This window comes from Notamacropus eugenii, chromosome 4 (genome assembly GCF_028372415.1).
Source record: "Notamacropus eugenii isolate mMacEug1 chromosome 4, mMacEug1.pri_v2, whole genome shotgun sequence".
In the NCBI taxonomy this organism is placed as follows: domain Eukaryota; kingdom Metazoa; phylum Chordata; class Mammalia; order Diprotodontia; family Macropodidae; genus Notamacropus; species Notamacropus eugenii.
In genome coordinates this window covers 426,515,358-426,541,492 of record NC_092875.1, presented here as the reverse complement: position 1 = coordinate 426,541,492, position 26,135 = coordinate 426,515,358, and the positions used below count along the sequence as shown (strand labels likewise).

Below are 26,135 nucleotides of genomic sequence, written 5' to 3'. Positions count from 1 at the left end.
TTTTAAAATTTTGTTTTTAATTGTGGGTGGGGGATGGAGGGTTAGAGTAGGAGGGTAAGAAAGTGGATCTTAGCTGATTAAAACAAAATATTTTTTTAATAAGAAATGAATGAGAGCAAGGTTTTTAAATTATGCAGGAATTGACCACACACCTTATTTAAAGGACAAGTCTTTTTAAAAGAAATTTCATGTTTTCAACAGTCTTTTCAAACCCTGAGTTACAAATTTTCTCCCCACCCACTAAGAAGGCAACACATCAACTATACATGTGAAATCATGCAAAACAAATTTCTTTATTAGCCACATTTTTTTTTTTAAAGCAAGAAAAATGGTGAGAAAACCACACTTCAGTTTGCACTTAGTTTTCCAGTTTTCTCTCTGAAGGTGGATAGCATCCCTCAGTCATCAGTCTCTATCCTAGATCTGAGTAGCCAAGTCCTTCATATCTGATCTCCACAAAATTACTGTCACTGTGTACAACAATCTCGTGGTTCTTCCTACCTCTGTATCAGCCCACACAGGTCCCGTCACGCATCTCTAAAACCATCACTTTTCACAGTACAACAGTACTTCACCACAACCACAAGACACAACTTGTTTAGCCATTTTCCAACCGATGAGCATCCCCTCAATTTCCAACTCCTTGCCACCACAAAGAAATTCTTCAAGTATCCTTATAAATATAGGCCCCTCTCCTTTCCCTTTGATCTTTTTGGGATACAGATGCAGTAGTGGCATTGCTGGGTCAAAGAGCATATACAGCTGCATTGCCCTTGAGCACTGTTCCAAATTACTCTCCATAATGGACAGATCAGGTCACTACTCCACTAACAGTGAATTAGTGTACCTATTTTCCCTCATCCCCTCCAGCATTTGTCATTTCTGATAGGTGTGAAGTGGTACCTCAGTTATTTTAACTTGCCTTTCTCTAATCAATAATGATTTAGAGCATTTTTTTAATAAGACTATAGATAGTTTTGATTTCTTCTTCTAAAAACTGGCTGTTGTATGCTTTGACCATTTATCAACTGGGAAAAGGATCTTATTTTTTTCTGTTCTGTTCTTAACATTTTGTTAATCAAAAATATAGCTTGACAATATTAAACTCACTCATTCACCTCAACATATTTCTATCCTATATAGACATCACAGTAAGCAACCTCTCTGGTTTTATTAATTTTCTATAAAAATTAGTCATGTAAATTTATATTATTTTTTTAAAAAATATATAAAATAGCTGTGACAAAAATATTTTAGTGAATATGTTGGGGTATAACTAAAGTTTGTAAACACCTTGGGAGAAAAAATACAAATTTTTTTCACCCCATTTTACAGGTGAGGAAACAAGTTCTGAAAATGGAAAGGATCTAACTTTGGTCACAGCTCAGTTGCTGAGGTTCTGGATTCAAACCCGTCTCCTGACTCCAAATTTAGCACTCTTTCTGCTATACTATGCTGCCTCTAGTAGAAAATTACTGAAGCTCGCATGCATTTCATCACCTTATTTTAGGTAGAGGCAATTCTAAATGCATAAGAGGTACCCAATGAATATTTTAAAATTGAATTATGAAGTTAGGATACCATGAAAAAAGTTATGGGTCTTAAATTCATGTTGTATGACAGCAGCAAAACAACTGAAACCGAATACTGCTGATTATAATTACTGAGATTGGTTCCAAATACAAAATGAAAATACTTTCCCTTGTTTCTTTGCAGAGGTGGAGTACATGGGTATAGAGTGCTGCATGTCTCACTTTCAATGTGTTGGTTAGTTTTGCCGAATTTTTTTCTTCTTCAGTATGAGGACAGCTCTCTGGAAAAGGCTGAAGAGTAATACAGTAGGAAATGGAGGTGAAACAAGGGATACCAGTAAAAATGTATTTTTTAAAAATTACATCCTAGTTTGTTCACTGAATTTTTATATTTATTTTTGATTTTTTTTTTGCGAATTCTCATTCTCAAACCCCATAAATATCCCAGTTCCACCTACGACAAACTCATGTAAACAGTGCCTCATTAATTTACATTATTTTAGAGCATCCCTTAAAAACTATTTTGTCCAATTCAAATTAATCTTGGATGAATGGGCTTGTCATAAACATGAATTTGCTATTTGTAACAGTAAACTGAACACTTCAGAAGTGGAAATATTTACTCTTCAAATTCTGGATTTTAAGAAGGTTCCTATTTTGAAAAGTCAATGTTCACAATTTACTCATAAATGTTTATCACTACTTACACTCTCATGAAACAGGTAATATCCAGAAGAGTACTAGAATACTGATAGCTATTTGAAAACATATCCTTTTGAAAAAATAATGTATCTACAGAGTTCATTGTTCTGCCCTTTGTTATCAATTTCCCAATGCTAAATTCATGTCCTGTCCTTCGGAAACTCCCACAATGAGTTACCAGGAGAACTGCACGAAGGAGAACAACAACCCAGCCTATCCTGTGTGTGAGAAAGGGGATGGCCAGACATTTATCAGGGCTCTGAATCACTAACATCCTCATCAGGGCAACAATAATATTCCACAAAACATATCTGTCCATCTTCATTCTTAATCATATACTGTAAAGACAGGAATCCCCGGTTATCAGTGCGAATAGACACCTTACAAGACAGGGCTAAAGCTTTTGTAGATGGTTTCAGCAAAGAAATCTTGTATCTGCAGAAAAATAAGAAAAATACCATTTACTTACTTGAACATGACAGAATCGCTTTTTAACTCCAAATAAAGAACTAAACAAAAGCTAATAAAATATTAATATCCTTAAGAAATTAATTACTTAATTGTATATTAACTATTTTCTCTTGGCTTCTTTTACCTTTACCTCGCCCACATAATGCTGCCAAGTACCAAAACCGGTATTTTAATGGCAGGTATTTTTAGTCTTAAAAAATGTACTTTAGGATAAAATCTCAATTGTATGGCAGTGATTGTTAAACATTAAAAAATAAAAAAAAAATGTACTTTAAAATAAGTTATCTACATTTTTTTGTTACAAATCAAAATAAGTTTCTCCTTAATTAACACTCTCCCAAAGCCTCTCCCCCAACACCACCTTAATTTTATTTTTTTTTACCATCATTGCGAATAGTATAGGATATGGCAGGATTCATATTAAAAACTGACCTGTTAGTTTGGGTCTGATTACAATGAAATGCTTCCATCAAATCAGAATCTTTGGGATAGTCGAGGTGTGAACTTCCTGAATTTCCAAAAGTAGATAACCTAAAACATAAGATTGCCAAACACAAAGGGTTACAAAAGACATTAAGTCTGGAGATTTCTTCCCTGTTGTACCCTTAAACATACATGCATGATGAAAACCTCCTTGTCTCTGCACTGAAGAATATAATAGGTTGATAAATGAAAGGACTCTGCCTCAAAACTAACCACTCCATGCCTTTTGTCACCAAGTTTACATATATTAATCACCTCCCTAAAGCACTGCGCTGTTATCTGTACCTCTAAGTCTGAAGTACTTTTTTTTAAACTTTAAAGCTCTATAGCTTGGTGGTCCCCAAACAAGCAATCAATAAACAAATACTCATTGACTTCTTCCTATTTGCTTAAGCACTGTACAGAATATGTACTCAAGTAGCTTATAATCTATAAGACACAAAATCAGCACACTTTAAACAACTGGAGAATATATCACAAGGTAGTAATTGAACGCTTAACTGTTTCATGGAAACTAAGAATGTTGCAGGAATTGAGAGAGAAATCAATGAGGGCTGTAGAAACGAGGGAAGATTTCATGGAGGAACTAGGTTTGAAAATGAACCCTGAAAAGACTGGGATAGAAGGAAGAGAAATGTGAAGACTGAAATCTCTCAAGTGTGTGATACTGCCCTGCCTCTGAACGCCCCCCTCCCTGCCAAGCCCCAATGCATGAGAAGGATAATCCCAAGAATTGTGCTGAAGGGTTCTTAAGGAAATTCTGCTTAAGGCCTTGGAATTTCAGTTTCTGCCATCAGTTAATTAAGAATTCTGTCCAATAAGTTTGAATTGACTTTTGTAATACTATACTCTTCTTGAGACTAGAACATCCTTGCATATGGCTGTGAGAAGCTTTAACTTTCCTAAAGCAGATCTGGGAACTTGTTTTAAGTAGCTGACATATTACTTTATAACACATTATTACTTTTGCCATTTCTTTAAGATTAGAAAGGTACATCAAAATACTTGGCTCTTCTCTAAACCAATATTCTATGTGTTCTAAACAGGAAACCATCAGTTCAACAGAGTAAGAGTAGCTACTATCATTTTTTACTTTGGATCGTGTTGAACGTTTCTCCTTATTTAGGAAGCTATTCCCTGAGAACACTACCTTACCCTTGTTTTTTCTATGGCAACTCCCCCACCCAATTTTTTTCTGATCAATCATGTTTGACTCTTTTTGATCTAACTTGGGATTTTCTTGGCAAAGACCCTGGAGTAGTTGTCATTTCCTTATCCAGCTCATTTGACAGATAAGGAAACTGAGGCAAACAGAGTTAAGTGACTTGCCAGGGTCACATAGCTAATAAGTGTCTGAGGCAAGATCTGAACTCAGACCTTCCGGACTCCAGATCCACTGCTTTATCCACTGTGCCACCTAGCTGCCCCAAACGTTTATGAAGTTGGTACTAAATTACTATGTACTTTTTACTCCTTCATGTCATCTCCCTCAACTAAATTATAAGCTTACTGATGTAGGATACCAGGTATATATTCATTCCTCAAAGTATCTAGCCATGTCTGAACATATTAGTATCCGAACATATTAGATGATTAATAAATATTTGCTGAAAATCATATATGCAAAGGACCATCATTTTTGCACATTGCACTAAAATGAAAGAAAAGAAAGAAGAATGCGTAATACAAGAACATTTCTCTTGAGCAAGGACACCCAAATTTTCAATAGTCATCATAAATCTTGATATTCTGGGGCTGCATGAATTGAATGATGTAATTAATTACATTTGGCATCAATTAAATTACAAATTGTTCTGAGTTTGGTAGCATGATACCTGACAGCAGTCATTAATACAACAGAAGTAGTGAATGGGTGGTCAGGTCCTATGCTCCTATGTGTTCATAGACGGTAGTTAATTAATTGGAAAAAAGTCCAATTAAAATTGCTGATGCTAAGAAAAAGCAAAAAATCATTCAAAGAGATTATTTTTGGGTACCTGAAATAAGGTTTTTCTGGTGACATGGTAATCTGTAGGACCTCACTGGTCATGTCTAATTCAGCAAATGCTTCACGTAGGCCTTCTGACTGAAGAATAATCTTATTAATAACCTTTGTGCTGCAGAAATCAAAATCCAATGTATCTTCAGGCTCTTGGGTATTAATTTTGCACACTGTGAGTACTCCTCCTTCTTCCAGGAAGAGTGTCAAAGGGTACCCATAACCTTGGTAACACATTCTAAGTGCGGTTGAAGTTCCTGAAGAGAAGTAAATCAATATAAGCACTCTTTGAACTTACTTTTGTGATTTTAGGTTGAGCTTCTATACATATCACAAATAAAACTCATTAAGCAGCAGCCTCATTTATATATCTAGCAACCACTGTTATATGTATTTTTTTTCTTTTTCTTTTTTGCAGACACTGCGATGTAGTGAATAGGGCACTGACCTTGGAGGAAGGCAGACCTAGGTTCAATTCCCACCTTTGCCATATACTGGATGTGTGATCCTGGGCGAGTCACTTAACCTCTCAATGTCTCTAAGAATGTAAGTTGCAGAGAAGGTACCAGTCTGCATTGGTGGGGGAAGTTCCTCACTGGGAGTTCTCTAAACTGACGAAATTAGTTTGTATTACTAAAATTACTCCAATATTTTAGCCCACACGAAAAAAAAAAAACAAATAGCAACAATGAGAAGCAAAAATGTTTTAAGGATCTCTAGATCTACTTTTGAGATTATTAAATCATTCCCTGACTTTGAATACAAAAGAATTTCAGAATGAAATAGTATACACTATCTTAAAAATGTAGGGATCAATACTGTAGTTTGCAGAACAGTTGAAGACTTGGTTCCATTTTATTTGAATGCATATGATTTACAAGCATTATTTAAGTGTTCAGATATAGTAACACCCAGAACTCACTGTTTGCAACACAAGGAGGTCCTCAAACTTTATTTAGAGGAGAAGCTACCTTTCATCTTCCAGAAGCCTTTCCATCACAATTCTACCCAAAAGATGCCAGAGGTCCTAACACAATCAATAACTGAGGGGGTAGTGAGGTTGACAGTCTTAGTCACTAATAACATTAATAGTGGCTATCTATAAAATGAGAAGCTCTTGGAGCCTGAAAATTCCCAGTAACTAATACAAGTGCCCTTGATGAGGGACCTTAACATCGACTAGTCAACCATAACCAACGTGTTGCCAAGTCTTATGCTAAATATTTATTTGTGAGACAACAGAATTTTTCTTTTATTTATAAAGTCCCATGACTAACCCACTCCTACAGGGCTGTAGTAATAACAATATTAAGCTGCTATGGAGCTAAAAAATTTACCTGCCCAGAGTCCAAAATAATCCTGAAGAGTTTTTGTGATTTTACATCTACATCAAATGAACTATATGATATTTTACATTTTTGCCATTTCTTTAAAATTCCAAAACTGAAGTGGAAGTTAATACTTTAAAATTCTGAGTGCAGGAAAATGTATTAAACTATTAAAAGGTTGCTTTAAAAAACAACCATAAGCATATTTAAAAATAATGTTAATAAGTCATTATAACAACAATGTAGCTAGAATTAAGCTATTCAAATAACTTCAAAAATTAAAAATCTGGGCCATTTTCAAGTCTTTTGGTTATTTCAGTTTTAATTCCCGAGTGATTAATATATTTAAAAAGATTGTAATTACCTCTGCAAATATGAAAAGGGTCATAAAAACACCTGGTATTTTTCAAAAACATTCTAAAATTTTAAAACGCACCACTGACTTCTGAGTAATGAATTCTCGTAATTCTAAATATCATTCCTGAATTGACGAGTTCTTCATATTGTTATATCACGACAGTAACAATGATATACCTGGTAAAGGAGTTGAACCAAAAATTGTCAAACAGTCTAGAAGGACTGTCAAATTGATTCGAAATGTTACAGATTCTTCCTGAACAATAAACTCTTGAAATATTTCAGCCTGTAAAAAAAAAGAGGTATATAAATAAATATAAGTATGGCCATTTATACTAATGAATTAAACTACTCTACATATAGTTCCAAAGATTTCACACTCCATGTATTTGAAAGTAGATCAGCTTGGCTGTGCCATTTACTACCTAGGAAAACTTCAGCAAGTCCCATTACCCTCTGGGCCTCAGTTTCCTCATCTGTAAAATTAGGGGGTTGTACTAAACTTACAAACAATTCTGATTCTTAAGTTGGCATTTATTAGGTCCCTGAATTCCAATACCCACCAAATTGCTGTATAAATTTAATTTCTGGGCTGCCAGGCAAAAAAGAACTCTCTTCTAGCTCACTTACACAAAAATGGTCCAACCAATGCTCTGGAGGCATCCACTCTCTCTGCAGAGCCCCTAAACACAAAGGAGGTAGCCTAGGCTACGAGTGACCTTCATCTGTAAAAATACATGATTAATTTCTGATTGCCAATATGCCACAAAACCTATTGTGAGAGTGAGGAGAAGTTTTCACACTAAGATACTGTTAATTGATGAAGTCATTGAGAATAAGTTAGATAATAAGGCCAGAAGACTGCAGGTGGACTCAACCAATCAAAAGAGAGACAGTGGCCTTTAGAAAATCAGTTTTTGATAAAGGAACCAAATCCACAGCTAGCTGAAAGTAGCCAAGAAAAATGACCTAGAGTTACCTGGAGAAGGTTTCCTTCACTGTGCTTGATTAATGAACCTCATGGATATAAGCAGACACAGCATAAAATTATCCCTCCATTTTCTAACATGGGTCCTATGTTAAAGCATGTTTGGGAGGGGGAATCACACTAAGGGGGCTTACATAATGAGCATGTAGAGAAGATGGTGACTTAATGGAGAATGGACCAATCCATCTCCTGGTGGGAGGATCTGTCTTGAACTAACAGTATATGGCTCATCTCACTTCTGTATTCAGCACTCTCTCCTCCTGAAAAGAAGGCGGGGTGCTTTGGTCAAAGTGTTCAATTCCTCTGAACTCTACTGTAATAAATTTTCCTTGATACCTTTTTAGTGTCAAGAGTGTTTCTAACACCTATCACAAGCAAAATTTCTATAAAACAAAGATACCTAAGCTTTATCTAAAAACCAGATATTTCAAAAAGTGTTACAATCAACAATACAGGATAGGGAAAGAACTTGGACAATCCTTTCAGCTAATTTTAAATTTCGATCTGTGAATATTATGTAGGATTCCTACAACACTGGTGCTAGAAGGGATCTAAGAAGTCATGTAGTCCAATACCCTCATTTTGTAGACCACAGATGAGAAGCTAGAAGGGACCCCGAAGGTCATCAGACCCAAACCTCTTATTTTGAAGATGAATAAACTAAAGCACAGAGAGATAAAAGGACTTGCTTGTGACTTCTGACTCCCAACTTCAGTGCTCTTTCCCTAGTACCAATTTAACAGATTACCCATTCACAACAGATGAAGAATGAATAGTGTAAGAGTATGCTTGCCCTCGTACCTGAATGAATGCATTTGCTTGCAGACACTTTGCATTTTCCACTGTAACCTTGATTCCATTTGTTGTTGCAAAACAGGTAGCATGGTCTTTAAAATGAATAGCTTTTAATATGTTTGAGAGATTCCTTACATTGTCAAGGCTGGCAACTAAAATATATTGATCGCTTCCATCTTCAGTCTGTGTGGTAAGTGGCATTTTCTATTCCACATAAGTTTCCTTCCACTGGGTTTTCCTAATTTAAACTGGAATTAATCAGCTGTCTGCCTTGGTAACCTATAACAAAAATAAAATCTAATTTGAGTTCAGTGACTCCAGAAAAGAATTGCTTCAGTTGTATCCCCCTCCAAAAATGTTTTTTTTTTTTTTGCCAACCAATTTTGTTTTCTTAGCAAAATGTATAAGCACAACTGTTTACCTCTCACTCCACCCCCTCCAACTGCAGGAGAAAAAAAAATGTGTAATGGAAACATTACTAAATTAGAAATCAAGAGGCCTGGACTAAAGTGTGAGTTGTGCTATTAAAGGACTTGTGAAGTTGGGAGTCACTTCTCTGAGGATGTTTCCTGAAAAATGCCCTAACTGACTCCCATAGGGCTGTTCTAAGAATAAAATAATATATTCACATTGTAAAACATTTTCACATGATTTCACAATCACAACTTGGATTTTTTTTTTGGGTGGGGGGGGGTGCCAGACCTGTGAATTCATTAGTTTGAAAAAGTCCTGGTGCAGAAACTCACTCTAGAGATGCAGACAGACAAGTAGTCTACAATTTATAATTGTAAAAAGCTGCTTGGAGCACTGAAAAGTGAAGTGACTTGCCCAGGTTACTTGGCAGATGTGTTTCTAAGGGAGGACTTGAATCCAGGTCTTTCAGATTTCCAAATTTAGTTCTCTATCCACTACTCCAAAGTATCTGATGATAGTATAAATTTTATACAAAACATTAAGTCAGGGGAAGTGACTTGTCCCAAACTACATCTCAGCTGAGTCAAAGCCAGGATCTAGGCAAGTTCTCCCCATTCCCCGTGAAAGGAACATGGGGTTTAGAGCTGGAGTGATTCCCAGAGATCGTTCAGAATAAACACCGTATTTTACAGATAAAGCGGAGGTTGCGCAGTGTAGCTAAAACAAGTCACTTAATCTTTGTCTGCTTCAGTTTCCTCATATAAAATGAGGGTCTCCTCATATAAAATATGTATCCTCGTATAAAACGAGAATAAAAATAAATGAGAAAACAAAAAAGAGAGTATAAATATAATAAAAATATAATATGAAAATAAATGAGAAAAAATAAAAATGAGGATATAAATGTAATGAAAATAAACATAATGTAAAAATAAATGAGAAAATAAAATAAAAATGAGTCCGAATACAATAAAAATATGATATAAAATAAAATGGGAATAAAAACACGTCCCAGGGTAGGGGGAGGACCAGAGGCGACGCTTCTAAACCGCTTCGCCCGTTACTACCGTTATTATCTTTGTAACAGGCCCAGAGAGGTTCGCCGGTTAAAAAGCTGGCACACCAAGGATCCGAACTCAGATCCAAGCTCTTCCCCAGTATTCACGTGGCGCTCCCAACGGAGCACAGCGCTAGGGCGGGTAAAAGGTTCTGTCTGTCTACACCGCCCCGACCCAGGGAGGAGACGGAACACACCGGGGGGGTCCTCCGGCTCCTCGCTTCTTCCTTTCCGGCGCGGCTCAGGGGTCCCCTCCTACGGAAGCTTTTCCGGATCCCTCCCGGTGCTGGGTGCTCCCTTCTCCTCCTCCCTTTCTCTCGTATCGACTCATCTAAGCGTTATTTCCACCTCCGGCTCCTCCGGGGCAATGGCTGTTTGTCTCCGCGGCCCCACTCCTAGCTCAGTGCCTCACTAGCCCAAATATCCGTGGGTAGGAATAAATTCCCAGTCCCGTACGATCCTCGCAGCGTTCCGAGAAGCCTCGGCTCCCCTCCGCCCCTCCAGTGCAGGCCGGCCTCAGGTGTACCGTTTTTCCCGCCCCCAAGGCCGGAAGGAAGCCCCACTTCCGGCTTCCGAGGCGGACGGGAAGTGTCGGAGTCTTGGCTTGGTTCTACTGCGCTTGCCCAGACCCCACGACTACACAGTGCGACAGCCGTAAAGGAAAACCGGGGTTGGGTTGAGCTACGGAGGAAGCATGTGCTTCCACCCCGCCCCCTTCCCCGCCCTCTGCCCCGCCCCCTGCCCTGCCCCCAAACGCTTTTGGTACCATAGAGACGGGAAAGAGGAGAGAGAGGCAAGGCGGCAAGGAGTGGAAGGCGAAATGAACAACGTGCGACCGCCGGAAGAAGGGGGTCTGGGCAAGATGGCGGCCGTCAAGAGGAAGCGGCATGGAGGAGGGGGTCCCGAGGCGAAGAGGCCTAAAGGAAAAGGAAAAAAGGCCGGAGCGCCGGCCAAACAGCCCCCTCCAGCCCCAAAAAAGGCAGAGGAAGAGGAGGAGTACCGCATCCCGGGCCCCGTTTCCAAGGTACGAGCGGCAGCTGAGGGTCTCGCGTGGGAGCGTGGGCCCCCGCGTGACCCCAACCCGGTGTTCTCCCCGCCAGGGTGCGGCGGCCTGGCGATACTCGGCGCGGTGCAGCCCTCGGCCCCCCTGTCCGCTGTCAGGCCGGGCTCGCGGCGGCCCGCGCACGTGGTTGTCGCTTGGGAGCGCAGGCCGAAGGGCCTGTCAAGTCAGCCTGCACTTATTAAGCGCCTACTGCATGCCAGGCGTTGTCCTAAGCATGTTTGTTTTAAACAGTCCCTGCGCAAGGAGTTCAGTCCACACGAGTTCAGACAACGTACGAACAGCTAGGTGCCACGGCCTACAAAAGAGCTGGATTGGGGAGGGGCGTGGGGGGGCACGAAGGTGTGTGGGCATCCCTGCCCCTTGTGTCCGGGCTGTTGTTAACCCCAGTTCTCCGCTGAAGAAGCGGGGGCACCCCGAGAGGAAGGGGCTTGCCCAGGGTGGCACAGCTAGCGTCCGAGGCAGGATTTGAACTTAGGTCTTCCCGCCTCTGACAGGGCTCTTCCCTGCCCTGACGGGTTGTAGGCAGAGGAACGTTGGGGTTTGTTTAAGGTGGTTCTGTTACTGGACCACGTCTTACTGGACCACCGCTGAGGTTCGAGCTTGACGGAGGTTCTGGAGAAATTCCAAAATAAGTCAGGATTTCTGCTGTGCGTCTTCCTTCGGGGCCTCCTGGGCCCTAGATGTTGTGCTCGGGCTTAGGGATTTTAAACATCCATCCAGAAATTCACGGTCACGGAGGACGAAAGGGCAGCTGACATCCGGGAGTCGTGAAAGGTCCGCTGTGGCCCGTGAGCTGGACCTCCAGGGGAGCCAGATGCGGCCAGGGTTTGTGGAAAGGGCAGAGCATGTGAGAGGGGGACGCTGCAGTGTGGACCATTGGGGGTGAATGGGTCTGGAGAGAGAGAGTGGAGCTAGTGTGCAGCTCACTTAAATGGTCAGATGTGCTGCGAGTGCAGAGGAAGAGGAGGGGGAGAGGCCTTTTAAATTGGCCTTGAAAGGGTGTTGGGATTTCTGTAGGGGAAGAAGAACAACTTCAGTTGGAGAAGGTGACTGACAGGAACAAATGTGTCAGAGTGGCACAAGTGCCATGTGTGTTTTTTGGGGAAAAATAGAGTTCAGATTGGAAAGAGTGAGGAGTTCATGGTGGAGAGTTGAATTAGGAAAGGGAGGATGCAGTTAGACTGTCAGGAGTTAAGGGGCTTGGTAAACGATGAAGCACCAGGGGAGTGATGTGGCCAAAGAAGAACTTTGGGAAAATTAATCTGGCCATGGTGTTTTGATATATTGAAGAGCTGGAGCTCTGGAGGCAGTGTGAACAGTTAGGAGATTATTGACCTCATCTGGGTGTTGACACTGAGAATAAAAAGGAAGATATGGAGATGAAGGAAAAAATGGGCAGTTTGGATGTGGGGGCTTACAGAGTAAGAGAATTTCCTAAGATTTAGTGCCAGAAATGTATGGTAACATACCCAAAAGAGTCTGAGGAGAAATTTGTTTGAGGGAATAGAAATGAGGTGCATTAGTTTGAGGTATAACAGGCAGAAATATAAGAAGTTGGAGAGACTGGAGATTTAGTTATCCATCTACAAGCATTTATTAAGTTTCTCCTATCTTTGAGGCACTATTTTAGGCATGGGGTACAAAGACAAAATAGTACTTGCCATCATGAAGCTTATATTCTATTTGAGAAGACTGTGTATACAAAATAGATATGGGGAGGAGAACTAGCAGCTGGAGAGATCAGGAAAGAATGTAGAAAGTGGCACTTGCTCCAAGTTTTGTAGGCAACAAGCTGTCAAGAGGCTGTTGGACTCGAAGACTTGTTCTAAGGTCTCTTCCAGTTTTAAATCTGTGATTTCAGGAGGACGTAAGAAGGTGTTTAGAACAGCCATTGCAAAGGTACTGAGTTGAGAAGTGGAGTGTTGGCCTCCATCAGCTTGGTTGTGTGATGCTGCATATCTCCAGTCTTCAGCATATGAACAGGAGTGGAAGCAAGTGGCAGATGATGAAAATAATCCATGGATAGGTTTGGTAAGCCATGAGGATTGATAGGGTCAGGGGTCAAGGAACAGTATAATGCTGAACTGGCCAACTATAAAGTGGAGATTGGGAAGGGGCAATAAAGTGGAGCCAAAGCAGAAAATCAGAGTTAGATAGCTTGAGAAAGTATCGAGGGTTGGGATCAGAAGGCACAGGGATGATAATTAGTAGGTTTAGCAGAGGTAAGGGAAAGATGAAATTAGAAGAGGTTAATCTGATAAAAGGGATTTTGGAGTTTTTGATTCTGAATGGTGGTAGTTGAAACTATATGCTTGGAAGAATATCTTTCAAGTCTTCTATCACCAGTTACCTGTGAAGATATCTCCAGGTGGATAACCTGTAGACAATTCAAATATAAAACAGAGCTCATCTTTCTCTGCAAATCTGCTCCTCTTACTAACTTACCTGTTTCTTTTTAGGGTCCTGCTTCTGGTCTTTCAGGTCTGCATCCTTTTTCTCCATTTTTTTCTCACCCCTCATGAAATTCATTTGGCAAGTCTTGCTGATTCTGTGTCTACAGTATTTATTGTAGCCATCCCCTTCTCCCCATACCTGGCTGCCATCCAGGTTCCGATGTTCCTTAACCTCTGTCTTGGCCTATTGCAGTAGTTCCCAAATTGATCGTCAAGTCTTTCCCACTTTCCGTCCATTCTCTACATTTATCCTGAAAGCATCTGACCTTGTTACTCTTCTGCTCAGAAAGCTCCAGTGGCTTTGTCTTACCACCTCTAGGATAAAATACAAACTCCTCTGTTTGGCTTTTAAAGCCCCTTACCATCTAGCTCCACATTTCAACCAAACTGGCATACGCTGTTTTTTCTTGTGTTTGAAGCTTTTCCCTACCTGGCTTTAGCCACGTTCTGCAGGCTTGTTATATACTTTATTCCGCTTTGTGTTCTCCGTGTTCCAGCTAGCCATATTCCACTTTCTGCCTTAGATCTTTCCCAGATCATCTCCCATATCTGTATGCTCTCCCATCTTGCCCTCAGAGCTCATCGCAAGTGCCTCTTGTCCTAGAAACACATCTAATCTGAGTTGATAGTGCTCCCCCCAGTAATTAATTAGTATCTCCTTTGTATACATATTTTATTCACTTTTCTGTGCACATATTTTATTTTTCAATACAGATTGTAAGTAAGCATTATGCAGCTCTTGGAGGGGAGGAGTTGTCTTATATTTATCTTATGTCCCTGTACCTAATGTTTTTTGAATGAATGAAAAGGGAAGAGGGCTTGGAATAAAACTGAGAAGGTCCATTTTTGATTAATGAAAAGCTAAAGAATAAGTGACAGAGACTTAACAGGAATGCAAAAATGATAGATTGCCTCAAATGCCAAGAAAAAAGTTGTAAAGAGGGTGAAGGTTGGCAACCGGCTGGAAAGTAATTGATAACCTATGATATGTATCCTGATCATTTATCCACTTTATTACAAATAGTTCTATTTTACCAGGTGTTACCATTTTTTCTTAAAAATTTCAAGCATTTGAAGCCTTTTGTGTGCAGAGAATTGTTAGTAGCTGAATGAGATAAAAAGTTTAAGATGGTGTCTCTACTCTCAGGAGAAGCCAATAGGCTTTGAGGAATCAATGACACATGCACTTACATGTTAAAGTTGCTTTTCTAATAAAAGTATTGAGTGGTTGAGTAGTTTTGAGGGAGAGGTGTAGTTATTGTCCATAGAAAGACCAGGAAGACTGGAAGGTAGTTGCTTTTGAGGTAAGTTTTTGTGGTACTTAGCAAAAAAAATTATCTTTCCATCTCTTGGGGTTTTATAAAATAAAGTGCTCTAATCCGCTTGTTATAGAGGGATCAACAAAAGAGCCTTTTTCCTTTATCATCTCTTTAGAATTTAGCCTATGCTTCCTAATTTAACAAATAGAAAACACACATATACGTTACTGATAACTCAAGTATTTGAGGGGTTCTAACACAGTTGCAATTCATTTCCCCTCATTTATTGTTAGCTCCTTCCTAGAAAACAGCTTTCTCTTTCACATGCTTGGCTATCCCAGCCCCTTAAAAGAATTGTAGCCTCTTGGAGGCAGTGCCTTTTTTCATTTTTCTTTGTATCTCCAAGCACAATACTTTGTACAGCATAGTAGCCACTTAATTTTTTTGTTGTTGTTGAGTTATTGTGATGCATTATAGAACTGGAGTACATAACAGTTGAAAATTTGAAAATGAAGCTTGACTTTGTTTTGACCAAGAGACTACAGAGATTCCCATTGATTGAGGAATAGCTAAACAAATTATGATATATGATAATGGAATGTCATTGTGCCAAAAGGAATGTCAGCAGGGAGACTTTCAGAGAAACCGAGGAGGGCTTTTATAAACTGATTAGGGAATGAAGTGAGCAAAACCAGGAGAACAGTTTGTACAATAACTATAACACTGTAAAAGAAAACAGCTTTGAAAGACTTAAGAACTGTGACGGGTGTAGTGATATGACCCCCACTCTAGAAACCAATGCATCGTGGTTTCCACTCCTGGATAAAGAGTTGATGGAATAGAGTTATAGAATGTGATTTAAAAAAAAAATGTTAAAGACAAAATTGATCTGTGGATTTGTTTTGCCTAACAGTGCTCATTTATTATAAAGAAGGGTCATGGAGAAGAGGAAGACTTATGGGGAAGGGAAGTACCAAAGGAAAGAATAACAATCACACCTTCTTACTGAGGAGAGCATTAGGGAGATAAAAACAAATGAGACAGTTTTGGAACTACCTTGTTTAATTTGTTAGCTACTTAAAAAAGTATGTAATAGATTTTCAAAATTATATATATATATATATATATATATATATATATATATATATATATATACACACACACATATATACATGTACTCCTTTTTCTTTTTGACTTTATGAAGGGAAATGACAATGTTTGTCAAATTTATAATAAAAAAATTTAACAAGTGCAACCTAGATCCTTTAATACAAAGAGAACATAAATAGGGAATCCTTTTCAAAGGGGGAGGGTGCTGAGAGGGGTGGGCATCAGTTTTAAGTAAAACATCATTTTATATTTATATTAAAATCTTATGTACAACACATAAATAGACAATCTAATCAAACTTTCCCATATTTTTAGATGGTATTGTATGTCTTAAGGTCAGAAGATTTGGCTTTGAATCCCAGACACTTGGTATCTGTGCAATATCCTTTGACTTCATTAGTAAAAGAGGATAATTATTTTAGTACCATTCTCACAAGGTGTTGTGAGGAAAGTACTTTGTCTTTCTTAACATCTGAATATAATTATTAATTCTCTTTTGTATTAGAATAGATCACTGTAAAATTACTTTTCCTACTGAGAAGTGTAATTATAGCATAAATGTGTAAAATGTGTCAACAGACATAACAAGGGCTACTACTGCTCAGTCTAGTTAAGTTTGAAATCTAGCTTTTGGGGGTGTTCATGCAGTACTTTTCTAAAGTTTGTATGTTTTAATTTTATTTTTCTTCTAGGGTAAATGGAAGAATAAGGAACGGGTTCTTATCTTCTCATCAAGGGGAATAAATTTCAGAACAAGACATTTGATGCAAGATTTAAGAACATTGATGCCTCATTCTAAAGCAGGTTGGTTTTTTCCTATAAGCCATCTCTTTTTACTGTATATTTTAAAAACTTTATGTTGGAAATATGTTTGTGTAATTATATTTCCACGTAGAATAATACTTCATGTAACTAGCACAGTTTTTTATGTGCAATGAACAGTGGTTATTTTAGTTAAGTTGGCATAATTAGGGACTAAAGAACTTCAAAAATATCCTTCAAATGCCCAGATTATGTCCATTTTATCCATCTCCATTCCTATTGGTACAAATCTTTCTAACATGGATTTATATGCTTTCTTCTTTAAAAAAAAATTACTGAACACAATTTAAATTTATCTTGATGGCTCAGGATCATCACCATGATAACTAGTATATAGTGCTATATGCTGGCACTACACTAAGCATTTTTCAGTTATCTCTTTTTATCTTCACTACAACTCCATTTGACAAATGAGGAAGCTGAACAGATAGGTTAAATGAGTTACCTGGGTCACACAGCTAGTAAGTATGTCTGAGAATGGATTTGAACTCAGGTCTTCTTGACTGTAGGCCCAACATTCTGTCCACTACGTCACTCAGCTGCCACTGTATCAGAATTATAATAACATGAACATGGAGTATTATATTGTACTGTAAAACTGTAATGCACTCAGGGCCTATGGGACCATTTCTTTGTCCTCATAATTTCAGCTGCCATTTTTTAGTTCTTGGCCCTGGATGTTCTCCAGAGCTGCTAGATTTTGGTGCTGTTTCTTGGCCTTTGGGGCTCATGAGATTCACCCCTAGGTGTGGGCAAGGACTGAGCTGCCAAACTGGGTCACTTTGGGATGCTAAGTAGTCAAAGAGGCACCATAGCTGAAGCTGTCAAAGCCAGGAATATTGCAACTTTTATTACTGAAGGGGGTTGTAATGGGGTCTGAAGTCATGTGGTTTAGTGGAAAGAGCAGTGATTTTGTATTCAGAAAACCTTCAGTTTGGTCATCTGCAAACTAAACACTAGTCGTTTCCCAGGAGGTTGAGCAGGGTGACGTAATGTGGTAAGAAGGGCACTGGGTTTGGAACCAGAGGGCCTGAGTTCAAATCCTGAGTGAGCTTGGACTTTTCATCTCCTTGAGCTGACTCAGTTCCTTATATTATAAACTAAAGGGATTAGACTATTTAGTTGGCTTCTAAGGTCTCTTCCATCTCTAAATCAATAATCCCATCAATAGACTTTGTCAACTTTAAGGCATTATTATAGATTTGGAGCCAGATCTCATTTGTGGAGGGCAAAAACAGCTCAAAGAAGGCACTTAAGGATGAAAATGGAAGAGGAACAAAACAAAAAAACAAAATGGAAAATTTGTAAATTCATTGACAGTGGTCTCCATCAGAGACATCACCCCTGTTGTCTGACCTCCCAGTCCTGGATGTCCTTACCGAGCCTCTAAAAATGGCATTAAAAGACATGAACAGCAAGAGCAGCCAGATCAGGCCAAGGTCATAGAGGAATCAGCATTGGATTATATTATATTGGTTATATTAGGATGTTGAGGGATCAGTTTATAAGGTCTCTGGATGAGGGTAAGAAACCAGAGGCACAGAAAAGATACCTTGGACAGTATTCATACCAAAGAAAGGAAACTGAGAGAAGACTTCAATAACCGGTGACTTTGTTCTTTTCTTTTCACTGATTTCAGTTGTGTCCAACTCTTTGTGCTTCCGTTTGGGGGTTTTTTCCTTGACAGAGTTACTGGAGTGGTTTGCCATTTCCTTCTCTAGTTCACTTTACAGATAAGGAGACTGAGGCAAACAAGATTAAGTGACTCAGTAAGTGTCTGAGACTAGATATGAATTCAGGTCTTTCTGACTTCAGGCCTGGCACTCTATCTATTGAACCATCCTGTTCCATATGTCTACTTTCCCGTTAATATAAAATTTTGATATGGGGCATAAAGGGTGAGATTGATGGCATCCACTGATAGAGCATTAGACTTGGGAGTTGAGAAGATCTGATTTCAGATTCTGCCTCAGACACTTATGAGCTGTGTGACTCTGGGCAAGATACTTTGTTTCTCTTTGCCTCAGTTTCTTCATCTACAAAAATGGGGGTAATAATAGTGGCCAGGGTTGTTGTGAGGGTCAGATGAAATAATAGTTGTAAACCTTCAAGCACCACACAAATGTTAGCTTATGTTGTTGTTATTATTACACGTGAATTGAAGGCATCCTTAATGAAGGGAACTAAGGAAACAAGCAGGTTTTCAAATGTGATTTTTAACATGGACTGCATCTTTGTCTTTTCACAATAAAATATGATTAAAAAAATTGAATTTCATAGAACAAAAAACTGCCTTATAGATTCTTTTGTAATAAAGCATTTCCTATCTGCTCTTCAGAGTCATTCAAGATGTAACAATAAAAATCACCTTAGTCAGTGATCCTCTGATCTTTAATGTCAGATATACTGTAAAACAGGTAGAAGTGTGGTCATCTAGGTGAAGGAGGAGATACAGCACAAAGTTTACCTGGAAGAGAGATTTTTTCTTGAGTTTCTTTCAGACTCTTTCAGAGGAGTTTGGCTTGACCATCTACACAGGAAAGATCAAGCTAGGTGAAGAATGCTTGTTGCTTAGATTGTGGTATGTATTTGGATAGAAAACCTATAGAATTTGTCCATAGATATATAAATATGGAACAGAAAGTACAAATGAACATCAAGTTGGACCCAGAGTTAAAAAAATAAAGGAAGGGACTAGTCTGGATCTCTGGGGAAATTGCAAAGCTCTTTTCATGGTCTTGATAATGGAGGACCATTTTTTAAAAAATTGTCATTCTACCAGTGTTTCCATGTGACAGTATAACATGGAATACAATATCCCCTGAAGGACTAAAAATGAATATGCAGAGAGGCAGTAGAGAGACACAGGGTGAGTATGAGCAGGGAGTTAACATATAACTGAGAAGAATGAGTAAAAGATGTCAGTAAGAGAAGATGAGTTGGTAATATAGTGAAGGCTGACAGGTGGACAGCCATATTGGAAAGGAGTTGCACCGAGACCTTCAGCACATGGGACAGCTCCCCTCTAGCATGGGCAGGACCCTCACAGGATGAGCAGGTATGGATAGTTATCATCTGCATTATTGGTGGGCACTTGAGATTTGAATCCATTTGTATGGGCAAAATGTTTATCTTAAGTATCGTGAAAATTAATATTCTTTTGTTATACTTAAATTCATTTATGTGAATGTGGTCTTTAAGATTTAGATTTTTGTTTAGAATTTTCAAAATCCTCTTCTGGAAGTTGTTAATTTTTCATTACTTTTTTTCTTTTATCAGATAACAAAATGGACCGGAAAGACAAATTGTTTGTAATTAATGAGGTAATTTAGAAAAGAACCACATGTAGATTTTATTGAAACATCCTTTAGGGACTTTGATTAAGAAACATTAAGATGTACACTTGATTTGAAACTAACTCAAACAAAATAAGTCCAGCATTAATGAGTATTTGGCTTGATTAGAATAGTGCCAGTCTAGACAGATAGCTTGGCATAGTGACTAGGGAGCTGATTTTGAAGCTAGGAAGACTGAGGTTCAGGTCTCTCTAACATATACTAGCTGTGATACCCGAGTCATTTAGTCTCTCATGCTGTAGACCAGAGATATCAAATTCTCAGAAACTCTGTTGCTGCCTGAACTAAATTAAAATGTAACTGGGAAATGTTTAAAAAAATAAAAATACAATACAACATAAATAATGTTAATTTGAGCTTTCCTAAGTCAATATGTGACCTTCAGGGATTTGTGTTTATTTAAGTTTGACTCCCCTGTTCTGGACTGCCGTCTGAGACCATCCACGGGAAGGTGCCAGCCTGAATTGGTAGAAGGAGTTTCCTCACCTGGGAGTTGGCCATACTAATAAAATCCGAAATGTTGTCCTTATCCCTCACCTTGCTGTAGTGCCTATCTCATATCAAGTATTTAGCAGAGTACTTCCGTAGCTTTCAAGGCTTGTCCTGCCTATCTAGCCTTGGTCCTCTGCTGTAGTCAAGCAGGTTTCTCACTGTCTTGTAAACATGACACAACATTTGCCTCGTACACTACTTTTATTCACATTAGCCTCTTACCTGGAATATTTCCCCCACCCTCAAAATGGCCTTGTCCAAGTTCCAGGGCAAAGTCCCATGTTCATGGGGACATCCTGGACTATTCAGATGCTCATTTTCCCTTTTAGACTCTTAAAGCTTTTAGTCTCTAGCATATAATTTAGCCCTCGTATATAATTTTTTTTTACATTTTTTCTTATCACTTATATTTCAAACTTGTCTTCCAACTACATTATAAAATCCTGTTCCCTCCATAACCTAAGACAGTGCTGGGTGTTTAATGTGTAGTTGTTTTGAATACTTAACTTGAAGGAAGTAAACAAGCATTTATTAAGTGCTTACTATGTGTAAGACATTGTGCTAAGCACTTTACAATTCTTATCTCATTGCAAACTCATAACACCTCTTGGAGATTATCCCCATTTTACAGTTGAGGAAACTGAGGCAGAGGTTTTGCCTTGCCCAGTCATACAGCTAGTAAGTATCTGAGGCCTAACTAGAATTTAGGTCTTCCTGACTCCAGGCCTAATGCTCTATCCATTGCATTATCTAGCTGCTTTTATACAGCATTCCTTGAAATTAAGAGAGTATTACGAGTATTAAACTTGAACTGACAAGTGAGATGCTTTAGGATTTACTTCCAAATGATCTTTTACTATTTATATATTTTTTTCTTAAATTGTTAGTCTCTGTTGACCATGGGAAGGATTCCTTCATTTGTAGCATGTGTTTTGAGGCCACATTATATAACTAAAAGTATAATCTAAGAAATCCACTGTCCATATAAAAAAAAGTTATTTAAAGTAGGAGTTTATGAATGAATGCTTTGTGCCATACTTCAAATCTAATTTACATTGCTTCTTTGGTTTTCTAAATCTGAGGAAATATTTTAGTGTTATTCTGAGATTATATTCAAATTCATCTTTAATAAATTAAGGATTTTACTAAGCTACATTACTAGAAATGTAGCGTAATTTAAAGTTTTTAATCTTTATCTTAATGTTTAATTCAATTCAACAAACACTTAATATGTGCACTGCATTGGGGATACAAAGGCAAAATGAAAAACAGATTCTACCCTCAAGGAACTTAACGTTATGTTGAGAAACTGGGACAGTTAGATAGCCAAATAACTACAGTGTAATTGGAGTAGGGAGAAAGCAGTCTCAGAATCAGAAAAGATTTCTCCCAGAAGGTGGCAAGTGAGCTGAAGCCTCCTAAAAGAGTAGAGGGGGGTGTGTAACCTAGGCATAAACTGGAAAGAAAGGTGTTTGAGTGGCATTTTTAGGACTTGCTTGAAATAAAAAAAAAACCAACATAAATGTCAACAGAGAACAGCATCTCTGCCAGAAGTAACAAAAAGAATAACTCTCTTCGTGACCCTTGTCTCCACTTTGTGTAAGTTGGTGACAGTGTTATTGAGGTTTTACTGGACGACTCCAGACTGATTCTTTTTCTGCCACTTAACTCTGATTCTGGTCTCTTCCATACTAACTATACTTTGACCAGAGAGGTTTGTGAATGTATTCCATTATAGCCTTAAGGCACCTTTCCCCTTTTCATTTTCTTTGTTTTTGTGGTTTGGAAACAGAACTAGAGATTTCTGGGCATTCAGGTTTAAGTTCATCACTTCAGAAAGCTATAGCCAAAGCAGGAGGCGACTATCTCCATGTGAGAGAGAAAGGGAATGAGCAGGTAGACAGAGCATCTGGTTAGTTTTCAAGATTAATCCTAAGAAAGAACCAGGTTTGACCCCTATTCTAGTTTCCAGTTTTCCCCTTCCCTCTACTGGGGTACTTTTCAAGATTTGTTTGCTCTTATACTGCAACAATCCAGCCTGATTAATCTTGTTGTTATTCACACAAGATAGTATATCTTCAGACTTGTAATTTTACATAGGCCATCTGCCCCCCCACCCCCTCCCTCAGCTGTGTAGAGATATTAGAAATCCCTTGCTTCTTTGTAAGCTCAGCTACTTCATGAGACCTTTCCTGATGTCATACATTGCCCTCTCTGTCCTTTTGTGTTTTTGTATTCATAGTTATTTGGGCATAAGTTATATTACTCTCCAATAGAAATGTAAGTTACTTTCTGTCTTTGTATCCCCACCACCGGGCACGTAATATGTGTTTGTGATTGATAACAAATGACGAACTCATTTTTGCATCTCTGAGTATTTATGAAAGGAATTCTTGTCAAAAACTGTTTGGGTCAGTTTTTAGAGCTTTGTTTCCCATCATTTATTTTATTTAGGTCTGTGAAATAAAGAACTGCAATAAATGTATCTATTTTGAAGCAAAGAAAAAACAAGATCTTTATATGTGGTAAGAGAATATATCATTAAACAGTGAAATTGTTCAACTTAAAATACCTGTGGTGCACATACTATAGAATGTGTACTTTGTGTGTAGAAGTCTAGATCTTGAGCCATTTGTAAGGTGCTGTTTTCATCTGCCATTTTCCTCTTTATCTATATCTTTGAAATTTGCCATAAAAAATGAAAGATTTGCATGTTTTAAAAAAATAACCACTAAAGATAATGAACTGTTAATATAGAATATTGAAAATGCGTTTTATTTCTCTTAGCATCATTTATTTAATGAGTACTTTGTTTTTTTTCCTAATTCCTTAAATAATCGCTTTATGCTTTCAGGCTTTCAAATTCACCTCAAGGGCCATCAGCTAAGTTCTTAGTCCAAAATAGTAAGTTGGTACAATGATGAATCCTTTCCTCATATGTTACTTAAAACATTTTTGGATCAACTATAACAATCCTAAATGTATTTTTTGAAAACTGTTACAGTTCATACTTTGGCAGAGTTAAAGATGACTGGAAACTGTCTGAGAGGTTCACGTCCTCTTCTGTCTTTTGATCCTGTAAGTTTTGTATTTTTTGTATAACATTTGATTTTTTAAAAATTCCATATAGCATATTTCAGTGTGACTAGTGTTAAATTGTTATCTGTTGGCTAATAATAATGTTATTTTTTTTGGTAGACTTTTGATGTGTCTCCACATTATTCTTTGATAAAAGAGCTTCTTATTCAGGTAAATCTTTAGAAGTTTGCACATTTGTAGAGACGTATACAATAAATTGAATTCCTTTTAAAAAAGAAGAAAAATGTTTTTGGATTTTACATCATATTCATTTAAGGAGCTTTAATCTTCCCTCCCTTCCTCATACTCCTAAGTTCAAAGATAAAATAATAAGAATAAAACAGTTCTGGAAAACCAACCAAGATATCAACCTCAACTGACAGTGTATATACTATTTCACATCTATAGCCTCCCACTTCTTCAATTAAAGGGAGGAATGCATTTATGTTTATGTTTATGTTATGTTATGTTAGACATGGCTTTTGGCATATCACATACAAACTATGGAAATTTGAATTAGACCAGCACATGTATTATATGTATATTTATGTATGTATGTATGTATGTATGTATGTATGTATGTATGCATGTATTTTTTCAATAGATTTTCTGTACTCCACAATACCATCCCAAGAGCCAACCATTTGTTGACCATGTGTTTACCTTCACTATTATGGATAACAGGATCTGGTTTCGTAACTATCAGGTAAGCTAATTAAAAGCTGTTGTACATATTATTACCAGTTAATATGATATATGTGACTTCTCCTTTGGGAATGTATATGTGTGAGAATGGGTAGGGTCCCTGAGAACTTAAGTGACTTGTTCAGAGTTCTATAGCCAGTGTCAGATATAGGTCTTCGCTACTTCCTGACTCCAGTGCCAGCTCTTATCCAGTCCATCATTCTGCCTCCCATTTGTTAGATGCCATACTCAAATGTAATGAAAGAAAATTAGATCATAATATCTCCTGGACCATAATAGTGATGTGACTCTAACCACTGCTTATTCATAGAGGGGACATTAGAAACAAGTTGAGAAGTATCTCTCTTTTATTATAGATCATAGAAGAAGATGCTGCTCTCGTAGAAATTGGACCTCGTTTTGTTTTAAATCTCATAAAGATTTTCCAAGGCAGTTTTGGGGGACCAACTTTATATGAAAATCCACACTACCAGTCACCAAATATGGTAAGCTGGGTTTGGGCTTTAGTTTTAACAATTCTTGTTGTATTAGAACTGTATTTCAGTGATTTCCTTGAGATAATTAGTATTTGATGTATTCTGTATAATTATTTAGCTGATTTTACGATAAAAGTTGTGAAATTAATTTTAATTGGGTTAAATTATTTTTGTTTGGTCTTTTGTGCAGCGTAATGATCTTTTCTCTTATTTAGGGTAAAAGAAAATGTTGTCTATAATTGTCTTATTCAAGTCCCAAACCATTCTCTTATTTTAATTCTGTATTTTTCATTCTGTTTCTAGCATCGACGTATAGTGAGAATGACCACAGCCGCAAAATACAGGGAGAGACAACAAGTCAAAGATGTACAGAGGCTCAAGAAGAAAGAAGAAAGAACTCTTCTTCCAGAAGATCCTACTGATGATGTCTTTAAGACACCAGCTGAAGAAAAGCCCGTGGAAATACTGTTTGTGAAACCAGAGCCCAAAGTCAGTTTGAAAACAAGAAAGAAAAAGATATACAAAAGACAAAGAAAAATGAAGCAGAAAGCTTTGAAGACCAAGAAAGCAAAGTAAATCTGTGGAAAACATATGTTTTCCATTATTTTGTATTTATTTTGCATTCAATGTGTAAATACTCTTTTGTTATTCGGGACTTTGATACTTGTTTAATGGGTTGATAAACAAATCTAGGGCCAAAAGTGTTTGGTAGAAGATTATTTTGGTCATCTCATTTTTTCAATAAAATAAAATGCCAGGAGAGTCCAAGAGTACATTTTATTTTTCTTATGATGTTTTTGGGTAATTCACAATCAGTAATTTAGTAGCAACTAAAAGTGTTTAAAATGTGCTTTCAAAGGATTTAATTGCATAGCACTATTAAGGCAATGTTCTTTAGTGTTGTAAAGCTGGCATAAGATTCAAACACTTTTTATTGAGCTAAAAGTGCTTAACTCTAGCTAGCATTTATTAAGTGCTTATTATGTGCCAGGCATTTTGCTAAAACACAAGGGGATACAAAAAGAAACTTGAACAGTCCCTGCTTTTGAGGTGCTTACATTATGATGGGGGGAGGTTTTTTGGCTTGCTGGACATGTTGCACATGAGCTGAGTCTCAGAAAGCCAGGCATTCCAAGGGTCAGAGTTCAGGAAGGCAAGAGCATTGTAAGCATGGAAAACAGACATGGGGAGATAC

At 37.9% G+C, this 26,135-nt stretch overlaps 2 protein-coding genes across 2 annotated transcripts; one reads left to right on the top strand and one right to left on the bottom strand.

Moving 5' to 3' along the window:
* Positions 1-269: 269 nt before the first annotated feature.
* On the bottom strand, positions 270-10,791 carry RAD1 (RAD1 checkpoint DNA exonuclease). Its single transcript, XM_072605844.1, has 6 exons — positions 10,324-10,791; positions 8,662-8,934; positions 7,050-7,158; positions 5,186-5,444; positions 3,138-3,236; positions 270-2,669 (listed from the first exon to the last, which is right to left on the bottom strand). The coding sequence occupies exons 2-6, from the start codon at positions 8,854-8,856 to the stop codon at positions 2,486-2,488; spliced, it is 846 nt and encodes a 281-aa protein (XP_072461945.1). The 5' UTR covers positions 8,857-8,934; positions 10,324-10,791; the 3' UTR covers positions 270-2,485.
* BRIX1 (biogenesis of ribosomes BRX1) lies at positions 10,770-25,702 on the top strand. Its single transcript, XM_072605843.1, has 10 exons — positions 10,770-11,150; positions 16,704-16,815; positions 20,113-20,156; positions 23,136-23,206; positions 23,536-23,585; positions 23,686-23,759; positions 23,880-23,930; positions 24,364-24,465; positions 24,821-24,949; positions 25,244-25,702. The coding sequence occupies exons 1-10, from the start codon at positions 10,821-10,823 to the stop codon at positions 25,514-25,516; spliced, it is 1,236 nt and encodes a 411-aa protein (XP_072461944.1). The 5' UTR covers positions 10,770-10,820; the 3' UTR covers positions 25,517-25,702.
* The last annotated feature ends 433 nt before the right edge of the window (positions 25,703-26,135 follow it).

Excerpts from the sequence above, each read along its gene's own strand:
- BRIX1 (XM_072605843.1), top strand. The coding sequence starts at position 10,821 with ATGTGCTTCCACCCCGCCCCCTTCCCCGCCCTCTGCCCCGCCCCCTGC. Across the intron at positions 23,586-23,685 it reads TAAGTTCTTAGTCCAAAATA|TTCATACTTTGGCAGAGTTA; the intron begins GTAAGTTGGTAC and ends AAACTGTTACAG. Across the intron at positions 23,760-23,879 it reads CTCTTCTGTCTTTTGATCCT|ACTTTTGATGTGTCTCCACA; the intron begins GTAAGTTTTGTA and ends TTTTTTTGGTAG.
- RAD1 (XM_072605844.1), bottom strand. The coding sequence starts at position 8,856 with ATGCCACTTACCACACAGACTGAAGATGGAAGCGATCAATATATTTTA. Across the intron at positions 7,159-8,661 it reads AAGCAAATGCATTCATTCAG|GCTGAAATATTTCAAGAGTT; the intron begins GTACGAGGGCAA and ends TTTTTTTTACAG. Across the intron at positions 5,445-7,049 it reads TGGTTCAACTCCTTTACCAG|GAACTTCAACCGCACTTAGA; the intron begins GTATATCATTGT and ends ACTTCTCTTCAG.